Source organism: Colobus angolensis, unplaced genomic scaffold (genome assembly GCF_000951035.1).
Source record: "Colobus angolensis palliatus isolate OR3802 unplaced genomic scaffold, Cang.pa_1.0 Scaffold144, whole genome shotgun sequence".
Lineage (NCBI taxonomy): Eukaryota > Metazoa > Chordata > Mammalia > Primates > Cercopithecidae > Colobus > Colobus angolensis.
The window spans coordinates 3457517-3468516 of record NW_012114533.1 but is presented as its reverse complement, the minus strand read 5'-3'; the positions used below and the strand labels follow the sequence as shown (position 1 = coordinate 3468516).

The 11000-nt window shown below is 44.4% G+C and overlaps 1 protein-coding gene across 1 annotated transcript in view; it reads left to right on the top strand.

Annotated features, from left to right (window-relative positions):
- ABCC2 (ATP-binding cassette, sub-family C (CFTR/MRP), member 2) overlaps window positions 1–11000 on the top strand; it is a 60138-nt gene that overhangs the window by 34740 nt on the left and 14398 nt on the right. Inside the window, exons 17-23 of the mRNA XM_011935560.1 lie at window positions 1127–1303; window positions 2525–2692; window positions 2824–3004; window positions 6840–6966; window positions 7251–7386; window positions 8142–8361; window positions 8508–8662. Of these exons, the coding sequence (XP_011790950.1) occupies window positions 1127–1303; window positions 2525–2692; window positions 2824–3004; window positions 6840–6966; window positions 7251–7386; window positions 8142–8361; window positions 8508–8662 (1164 nt within the window). The remainder of the gene's footprint in view (window positions 1–1126; window positions 1304–2524; window positions 2693–2823; window positions 3005–6839; window positions 6967–7250; window positions 7387–8141; window positions 8362–8507; window positions 8663–11000) is intronic.

The window sequence follows — 11000 nt, the reverse complement described above, 5'->3', positions numbered from 1 at the left end:
GCCAGGCTGGTCTTGAACTCCTGACCTTGTGATCCACCTGCCTCAACCTCCCAAAGTGCTGGAATTACAGGCATGAGCCACCGCGCCCAGCCTCCATGTCTGTTTTTTGTTTGTTTGTTTGTTTGAGATGGAGCCTCACTCTGTATCCCAGGCTGGAGTGCAGTGGCCCAATCTCAGCTCACTGCAGCCTCTGCCTCCTGGGTTCAAGGGATTCTCCTGCTTCAGCTTCCCGAGTAGCTGGGATTACAGACTCGTGCCACCACATCCAGCTACTTTTTGTGTTTTTAGTAGAGATGGGGTTTCACCATGTTGGCCAGGCTGGTCACTCCTGACCTCAGGTGATTCGCCCACTTTGACCTCCCAAAGTGCTGGGATTACAAGCATGAGCCACCGTGCCCAGACTCCATCTCTCTTTGGATATAAGCTTGCTTCCTAAGATGTCATCTGTGCCAGGGGTCCCCAACCCCTGGGCCTCAGACTGGTACTGTTCCGTGGCCTGTTGGGAACCAGGCTACACAGGAGAAGGTGAGCAGTGAGCGAGCATTACCACCTGAGCTCCACCTCCTGTCAGATCAGCAGCAGCATTAAATTCTCATAGGACCACGAACTCTTTTGTGAACTGCACATGCCAGGAATCTAGGCTGCATCTACTGCCTGATGATCTGAGGTGGAACAGTTTCATCCTGAAACCATCTCCCACCACCACCCCATCCATGGAAAAATTGTCTTCCACAAAACTGGTCCCTGGTGCCAAAAACTGTTGGGGACCGCTGATCTATACCATTCCCTTGTCATTGTTAGCCCTTTGTTGCTCCTAGTAAATTCAATTGGGTTTGACCAAAACCCTCTTCTAGAAGCAACACACACATTTATCATCTAATTTTCAGGATCATGGCTGGAAAACATAGTCTAAAAAAGGGGGGCTTTTGATGGTGAAGAGGATATTGAGTCCTGAGAGTGGAATAACTACAAGCACATGAATAAATACCAGATCCTCAGTCATCCTGATGCACAGTTCTTCAAATTTAAGCTCCATGTGTTTCTTCCCCCTCTCCAGCCACCTCGTCCTTCAACCCTGCATTCCTGGAGGTGCGGCTGTAACATGGTCTGATCCTTTTTCATCTAGGGCACCACTGCCTATATCCCACAGCAGTCCTGGATTCAGAATGGCACCATAAAGGACAACATCCTTTTTGGAGCAGAGTTGAATGAAAAGAGGTACCAGCAAGTCCTGGAGGCCTGCGCTCTCCTCCCAGACTTGGAAATGCTGCCTGGAGGAGATTTGGCTGAGATTGGAGAGAAGGTACTTGGGATAACAAGGGATCTTCAAGGGTGAAGGCATATTGAAGAGAAAAAGTGAGGATGGTGGTGAAGAACTACACGGGGTCACAATATTCCACATAATAACTCAGAATTTTAAAACCTTCTGCTTGGAAGCAGATACAGGAATTACGTAATTTAAATCAAAGATGATGAGGCAAAGGCCATAGGAAGTTAACAGTGACTGGCCCAAGGTTGATCTCACAGGAGGTTGGGCAGAAGTGGGACCAGAGCCTAGGTGTCCTGATTCTACTTCTGTATCAGCAAGGCCAGAGGAAGCTTCTACTAATCTGCTTTGAACACTTAGACATTTACTGTGAATTATCTTCTGATGTTATTAAAGGCCCTTCCTAAAAATAGATTTTTAGGGCTGGGCGCAGTGGCTCATGCCTGTAATCCCAGCACTTTGGGAGGCCAAGGCGGGTGGATCACCTGAGGTCAGGAGTTTGAGACCAACCTGACCAACAAGGTGAAACCCCGTCTCTACTAAAAATACAAAAATTAGCCTTGCGTGGTAGCAGGCGCCTGTAGTCCCAGCTAGTCAGGAGGCTGAGACAGGAGAATTACTTGAACCAAGGAGGCAGAGGTTGCAGTGAGCTGAGATTGTGCCACTGCACTCCAGCCTGGGCAATGGAGCAAGACTCCATCTCAAAAAAAGAAAAAGATTTTTAATGACTATATTGTATTTATTATATAGATCTAGCATAATTTATTTTGAAATCTCTAAATAAAAACCCTGCATATTTAGGATATTTTCATCCTCCCTCCCCAGTACTAGAAATAAATGTAGCAATCTTTGGGAACAAAAAATCTCAAGATGTTAGAAGATTAGTGAAGATACAGCTCTAGAGTAATTTTGTTCATTAATTAGCATAGACTTATTGAGCGCCTACTATATGCCAAATACTGTTTTAAGTGCTGGGGTTACATCCATGAACAAAACAGAAAAAACCTCTGTTCTACATTCTCATGGGGTGACAAGCAACAAAACCATGATAAAAAGTGATAAGTTGGCCATATCTTTAATTGTTGGGCCTAAAGTTATTTATTTGAATCAGTTCTTTATTTGTATAAAGGAACTTGTTAGATTTTTAACCCCTTGACACCTTATTGGGATAAATTTCTTCCTTTTACCCCTCCCTATTAGATTCTGTGAAGGTGGGTCTAGAGAGTAGTGCTTAATATAAATTATTTTCTTCTTCAGGGTATAAATCTCAGTGGGGGTCAGAAGCAGCGGATCAGCCTGGCCAGAGCTACCTACCAAAATTTAGACATCTATCTTCTAGATGACCCTCTGTCTGCTGTGGATGCTCATGTAGGAAAGCATATTTTTAATAAGGTCTTGGGCCCCAATGGCCTGTTGAAAGGCAAGGTGAGAAATCATTGAACATGATGAAGATACAAAGGTGGGGTGGGAGGGAGAGGGGAGGACATGTCTGGCAAGTAAGACAGGGAAGATGGTGGACATATGGTAATTAACACAACTTCATATTATTTTTATAGACTCGACTCTTGGTTACACATAGCATGCACTTTCTTCCTCAAGTGGATGAGATAGTACTTCTGGGGAATGGCACAATTATAGAGAAAGGATCCTACAGTGCTCTCCTGGCCCAAAAAGGAGAGTTTGCTAAGAATCTGAAGACATTTCTAAGACATACAGGCCCTGAAGAGGAAGCCACAGGTATGTAAGGAGGATTGGGACAAGATAGAATTTGGGCCATGGAGGGAATGGTAAACCGGTATCTACTTCCTGAACTGTTCAGTATCCAGTGAACTAGATTTGGAAGCGAACTACCCAGAGATTAAAACTCTGCTTTCTGGGTTTTGAGTCTCTTTGAAGAAACAGAAATTGAAACTCTATGCCTGGGCCAAACTGGTGGCTTATCCTGCTCATCTGATGTCTGACATGCAATCAAAGGACACTCTTTAGAAGGGCCCAACTGAAAGTCTGAGTGAGTAACCCTTGTGGAAGAAACACTAGTGGCACAATAGTCCCTCTTTTAGGGATGCCATGTTCCTATTGACTCTAGTCACACATGTTACCCCATCTACCCCAAATCCATTAAAACAACTTCCTCAACAACTTCCTGGGCTGGCACTATTAGTGTACTGCTAAATTCTTGGTAAATCCTAACAAAGGGATTTTGATTAATATACCAAAACCACTGGGCATTTGAACCAGAAAAAAAAAAAATTATGGCAGTTGCATAGTCTCAGAGTATACCATAGCAATAGCCTCTAATATCACCACCATTGGGTTCACCAGTTAGCTCTAGTCAGCAGTAGAGCTCTGTTTACTGTGACCCTTCCCAAGGACCTGCCAGCAGCAGTCCTGTGCATAGGTCTGGTCATCACCCTCAGGTGGTCACCAGCAGGAGTTCAGGTCTGAGAAAGCCAAGGCAGAAGGGTGTAGGAGCATTCCAGAAATCAGTCAGATGAGGGAGTAGCTACACAGCCTACAAGTGATAGCATGTTCTGACCATGAGGTGAGGACAAGTAATGGTTTAAAATCACCCCGGGAGGGCCAGGCTCGATGGCTCATGCTTGTAATCCCAGCACTTTGGGAGGTTGAGGCAGGTGGATCACCTGAGGTCAGGAGTTCAAGACCAGCCTGACCAACATGGAGAAACCTTGTGTCTACTAAAAACACAAAATCAGCCGGGCACGGTGGCACATGCCTGTAATCCCAGCTGCTTGGGAGGCTGAGGCAGGAGAACTGCTTGAACCTGGGAGGCAGAGATTGCGGTGAGCTGAGATCCCTCCATTGCACTCTAGCCTGGGCAATAAGAGTGAATCTCCATCTCAAAAAAAAAAAAACTACCCTGGGAAGCCCAAGAGTTTGAAAGAAAAATCTAAGCCAGGTCTGGATGCGGTGGCTCACACCTGTAATCCCAGCAGCACTTTGGGAGGCCAAGGCAGAAGAATCACTTGAGCCCAGGAGTTTGAGACCACCCTGGGCTATATAGTAAAACCCCATCTCTGCTCAAAAAAAAACAGAAGAAAAGTCTAAACCAGGAAGTCTGTAAGCTTTGGAGGGAGAAGGCGGGAACAAAGAACAGGATGGTGTAGGTGACAGAAATTGGGAGCCCGGCCAGGAGAGTGGGGCAGGAGTATCAGGGAACAGCAGAAAGGAGCGATTGAAAGCTTTGCATCAACCTTTATGTGCTCCAGATAGTAGCCTGGAGAAAACAAAATCACCTGCCTGGAGTGGGGAGTGAAAGTCCCAAGGAAAGAACAGTGTCTACTGCTAGAGTTTCCTGAGTTATTGCTCAACCACATCACCATGGTTACTGTAAGAAAATTGGGCAGTTGTCCTATGCTAATGGTAAACATTTTTTTCTGATTAGCCTGGATCTGAGTTTCTGGATTCTGTTATAAACCGCTTTTCCTTTGAAGAATCCTGTCTTTAATGTACAAAGAACAGCTTGCAAAACATTCCCATAAGCCCTTTTTCTGGTGAACACTGAGAGAACATTTCTGAGCAGTTTTGTAAGCTCCAGAGCCTAGGATGCTGCTGCGTTGGCCCTGGGATCTGGGACTTGGTGGAATGCAGAGAAGGGCAGGAGGGCAAGGTGAGCTGCACTGAGATTGGTTCTGTGTATGAGTTTCCTAATTAGCTGCCTTAACAACACATCACAAACTGAATGGCCACACATTTCTGAAGGCTGGAAGGGCAAGATCAAGGTGTCAGCAGGATTAGTTCTTTTTTAAGGTGCTAGGCAATAATCTGTTCAAGGCCTCTCACCTAGTTTCCAGTGGTTTGGCAATCTTTGTCACTGCTGTTTGTTGTGGTTGTTCTTCCTATTTGTTTCATTTCCTGAACTAATTCTGTTAAGTCTGTATTCTTTGTCATTGTCATGTGTGACCACTGAGGTCTCTGTTTGGTTGGCTTAGTGGTCAGCTAGTGATTAGACAGAGGCTTCCTTAAATGCTTGGAAACAAATGTCTCAGCCTTTGCTGAGAGGCTCTGTGTGTGTGTTGTGGGTGATGGGGAACATGTCTTCAGCGCTCCAGCAATTTACATCTCTGCCTTAGCCTTCACTTCCTGCTTATACAGAGCCACATGGTCAGCCAGAAGTGAGAGATTAGAGCCCTCTTCCATCTTTCCTGGACATGTGCACAGCTCTGCATGTGTACGTGGCATTCTAGATTGCTGGGAATATATCAGAGAGATCAAAGCCCCTGTGAGCATCTTATTCCCCAGCTTTTCCTTTTAAGTTTTTGGTGAGCTTCTTACTTGCCCCAAGTGTTATCACCACCTCAGGCAGCTGCTGTGATGTTCAATAATTGCTGCTGATTGTTTGAGCTAGCTCAGCGTTAGGTCAAATAGGCCCTGTAAATGGGGGTTTTCAGGGAATTCCAGATAGGTGAGATAATGTCAGTTCTCTAGGGATGGGGCTTTTTGGAGCATTCTGAACCCACTCTGCCCCCTCCAGTGGCTGCTAGGCTGCTGGTTTTCATGGCTGCTAGGATTGTATGGCTGTTAGTTTTCTAGGCTGTAGCAGCCAAGGAGAGGGGGACAGAAATAGGATAAGTTAAACTGCCACCAAGCTTACTGTTATTACTGAGTGTCAGCTCTTCAAAAAAACAAATGCTTCTGGGATTGTTGCAAGCCTTTGGTTAATTTCAGAGCTCTGAAAAAGTTGACTTTGACCATTTTTTGGTCATTATTCTTATTGCTTTTATGGAGGAGTAGATATCTGGAGGTTCCTATTCTACCATCCCCACTGATGCCCACACTATGTCTTATATTTTATTTTAAGGGTATGTCTTTTAAGTGCTTTAAATTAATATAAGTTTGTTAAATTATTTGAATTTCAAGATGAACATTTTCTTTTCTTTTCTTTTCTTTTCTTTTCTGAGAGAGTCTCAGTCTGTTACCCAGGCTGGAGTACATTGGCACAATCATGGCTCACCTTCAACCTCCTATGTTCAAGTGATCCTCCCACTTCAGCCTCCCAAGTAGCTGGGACCACAGGCGTGCACCACCACACCCTGCTAATTTTTAAATTTTTTTGTAGACATAGAGTTTCCCTATGGTGTCCAAGGTGGCCTCAAACTCCTGGGCTGAAGTGATCCTCCCACCTTGGCCTCCCAAAGGGCTGGGATTACAGGTGTGAGCCACCATGCTCCGCCAAGATGAGCATTTTCAATTTACAATCACTTCATTAGTCAATTCTGAGAATGTGACTCTTCTATATGTCTACCATAAACCTTAAAACTCTTTCTTCCTCCAAAGGAACCTGGGCATTTCTAGGAATTTTCTTCTCCATTGTGACTATTTTCTCTTCCAGTGGAATATTAATTCATCTCTCCTTTATCCTGATATTTCTTAATAACAAGATGTAGTAATAACTATTTATGGAGGATTTATGGAGTAAAGTATTCCGTCCCGTACGTACATCTGGGATCCCTTGCTGAAACCAGCAAGATCAGAGAAGGCTTCTCCCTCCTTGTTCATAGGACTGACAGGGCTCTATGCAGCTCTTTCCCTAACCTCTAGTGTGTCTCCCTAGTCCATGATGGCAGTGAAGAAGAAGACGATGACGCTGGGCTGATATCCAGTATGGAAGAGATCCCTGAAGATGCAGCCTCCATAACCATGAGAAGAGAGAACAGCTTTCGTCGAACGCTTAGCCGCAGGTTGGCCATCTATTCAGCTGGCAGCACCTCGTCAGCTCCATATTTCCACTTGATCTTTTTCTTTTTCTTCCTGGGCTTTTCCTGTGAGGGTTAACACCATGGACACTCCAAGCTCTTCCTTTGTTTCTTATGTGAGTGGGGATGGGGAAAAACCGGGGTTGTGTCAGTTTCCCCGGTCATCTGCCCTGAAATGCACTTTGGTGCCAGCTGAGCGACTATGACATCTGCTTGCAAGAAGACCCTTGGGAATCGCCTGCATGCTCAGGGAAGCTTCCCTCTCTCAGTTCTAGGTCCAGTGGCAGGCATCTGAAGTCCCTGAAAAACTCCTTGAAAACTCGGAATGTGAATAGCCTGAAGGAAGATGAAGAACTAGTGAAAGGACAAAAACTAATTAAGAAGGAATTCGTAGAAACTGGAAAGGTGAACACCACACAAAAAAGTAGCATTTGAGGTGTTATAAGGTTCAGAACCCAAAATTTTTAACGTTAAGTGGAAATTGAACGCATACTTACAGGAGCAATATGTCCTCTGTCCTTTGCAAATTTTCAGATTCATTATTAACATGTTAGCAGAGGCTGTGGGCTTTCTACCAAGTCATATTTCCATAAAGAATGCCATGTTTCCTGTGAATGTCCTCATCCCACACTTCATGAGTGTTTGATTCCATTCTGATGTGTGGAGGAACAGGAAAACTCAGACCTAGAGCACATAATTCAAATTAATGAAATTTAACCACAAATTGCAAGGTTGGTAGTAGAACCCCATCATCTGTTCTACTCTGATTTTTTGTTTGTGTGTTTATTTTAGAGACAGGGTCTCACTATGTTGCCCAGGCTGGACTGAAACCCTGGGGCTCAAGAGATCCTCCCACACCAGCCTTCTGAGTAGCTGGGACTACAGGGGCATGCTACCATGTCTGGCTTTTCCCAATCTGTTTTATATCTTCTTCTCTTAAATGCCTTTAGCTTTTATGATTATTTACCCTGCATTGTATTTCAACATTGTTCTATTCTTCCTGGCACAGTGCAGAAATGGTGACCACAGACTACCAAATTTTGCTACCTGCTACCCATGCTCCCAGGGGCCTCCACTTCTCCTTGTGGTTGGCATTCTAGGTGATTCCTTATCAAAAACCATTAGGGAGTTCTACTAATATTGAGGTGGGGACTTTGCAGGTAAAGTTCTCCATCTACCTGGAGTACCTACAAGCAATAGGATTTTTTTCAATATTCTTCATCATCCTTGCATTTGTGATGAATTCTGTGGCTTTTATTGGATCCAACCTCTGGCTCAGTGCTTGGACCAGTGACTCTAAAATCTACAATAGCACCAACTATCCAGCATCTCAGAGGGACATGAGACTTGGAGTCTACGGAGCTCTGGGATTAGCGCAAGGTATGTCTGATGGCTATGACATCTTACAGAATCTGTCTGGACCCTGCACTTTTCCTGGACTCAGGAATGCATTTGCCATTATGTCCTGAGCACAAGTCATCAGGGATTCCTGTGCATGGTGCTGACAAAACTGCTTCCATTTCTAGGTATATTTGTGTTCATAGCACATTTCTGGAGTGCCTTTGGTTTCGTCCATGCATCAAATATCTTGCACAAGCAACTCCTTAACAATATCCTTCGAGCACCCATGAGATTTTTTGACACAACACCGACAGGCCGGATTGTGAACAGGTTTGCCGGTGTAAGTATCTCAAGGACTGTCAGGTGGTATGTTTATATACTGAGGATCTTCCTGACAGGGAGGAATTATCATGTCCCCCCAGACAACACTGTTCAGTTCCAGTTCTTTTGTCCACTCAACATGCAGGTGTTTCTTGAGTACTTGCTGTGAGCTCCCAAGGATCCTGGTGATTCAGGGATGAACATCTCTGACCCTTCAAGTAGCTCAGCATCTAGTGAAGAAGACAACCAAGGACGTGAAGGATTATAATAGAATATAGTAAAACCAGTAACAACAGTGTGTAGAAAAGTGGTCTGGGAGTACAAAGGAAAAAAGGCACTAGCCCAGCCTGAGTGATAAAGGTAGGAAATGTCAGAAAAGGTGAAACTTAAGTCATAGAAGCAAGCCAGGGAGATCGCGAGGGTTGGGGGCAGGGATGGCAGTAGAGCAGGGTGAGAAGGATTATTCTGCAGAGGAAAGAACATAAATAAAAGCACTGTCACTGCCTGGGACAGGAAATCCAAGAGATAGTAGGATAACCCTTTGCTTGGCCTCTGCCTCCATTCCTGAAATTTCTATCTAGAATGCTTTAAGAATGAGTAATTGGTCTGGACTATGGAATAGAGCCATCGGTGATTTTAAGAAGTTCTCAGATATTGTTTCCATCTACCCCAGATCCTGGAACCCTTGGCATTCATTCACTCATTCATTCAGCAACCTTGATTGAGCACTTTCTATGAGCCAAGTACTGTACTGGGCACCAGGGCACTCAGTGAATGTGAAGATCATAGATGTCTCTCTGCCATGGGCCAGACCCGACTCATTGATTTTTTAGCGTATCTGAGATGGGAATTCAGGAACAGAGGCAGAGATCAGGCAATTCTGAATGACAAGTAACTATCACCAGCACAGTTTTTAGCCCTCTGCTTATGGAGCAGCTCGGGACTCTTGTTTGTTGGCCTTGGGGCAGACAGAAAGTATAGCTCACAGTCCACAGCCAGATTCTGGGGACACAGTAAACACTTCAAAAGTGGGCCGTTAACTGGTCCCCCTGTGTCACCTTCCTCTGGGGCAGAAACAGTGGGCATGATGTCACTAGAGACAACTTCAATGGCCTTTCTGCTCGTTACACGAACCTAAAAGAACACTCCATTTTGGGTGAGAAATTTCTCATAGTAATTTTACAAAAATCACAGTTTTCCCCATGTTGTAACATATATAATCTTCTGGGAAAGAGAACACAGAGGTTTTCTGTGAGTTACTTAGGCAACAGTCATAGTTTAAAGACTGCTTTTGCGTGAAAAAGGAAACTGTCATTAATTATATGGTAAGTTTTGTTGGGGAGGTGGCTCAGACCTATTAAGGGGAGTCTGATCAAGGGGCCTCTGGGATTGATGGCTGAGTTAAGAGGAGATGGAGTGGAGGAAGAAAAGATGGACACTCTGTGCCAGGTAAGGGTCAAAAGTAATCTGCATAGAACTGATAACTGGTAAGGATTTCTTTTCTCTGCCAACTGTGGGTATAGTTATTTGCATTCTGATAGGACTTTGGGAAAGGTAGGTTAGACTCAGGAGTCATCCTGATTCAGAGCTTTCTTGGAAGACCGTTATCCCTGATCCAGTTTGAGAAATTCCAGAGATAACTTAAACTCACTTTGGTACTCACATATTACTAATCATAGAATCAATATAATCCTCAGAAATTTAGGCAAGGGCAACCCAAAATATAAACCAAGCTTCTTGAGTGTTCTCCAAACCATCCATCCATTGATTCATTTTCTTATTTGTTCATTTATTCTACATGACTCGAAGGCAACATGGCAGTAAGACACATCTGTTCCCACTGGGTTCCTTGGTTAGAACATTGTCCAGGCAGGTTCACGTTCAACCCCAGCTCCCTTCCCCTTGGTCCTCTATGCTTGGCAGAGGAAACAACTTCCTGAGTATCAGTCAAGAGTGGGTGGCAGGGCCTGATGACCAGAGCCTCCAAGCAAATGTTTATCAAATGCCTCTTATGTGCCAGGCTCTGTTCTAGGTACTCAATGGAATTAGGACCTGTGTAAAGTTAGAGTAATTGAATTGGCTTGGTTATGGGAGAAGAATTTACCTGTAAGGCTCTATTAGCTTACAATGATTGTGAATAGTTTAGTAAATCTGACAAGTGGGAATTTCACTGAGAAGCATGAAAACCTTTACCAAATCTGTTGAAAAAAGGTAAAGGATGACTGCCATCATCTGTTTGGAGGGATTTTTATAAATGAATAATTTTTTTTTTTTTTGATACGAAGTCTCACTCTGTCACCCAGGCCGGAGTGCAGTGGCACGATCTTGGCTCACTGCAACCTCCACCTCCCAGGTTC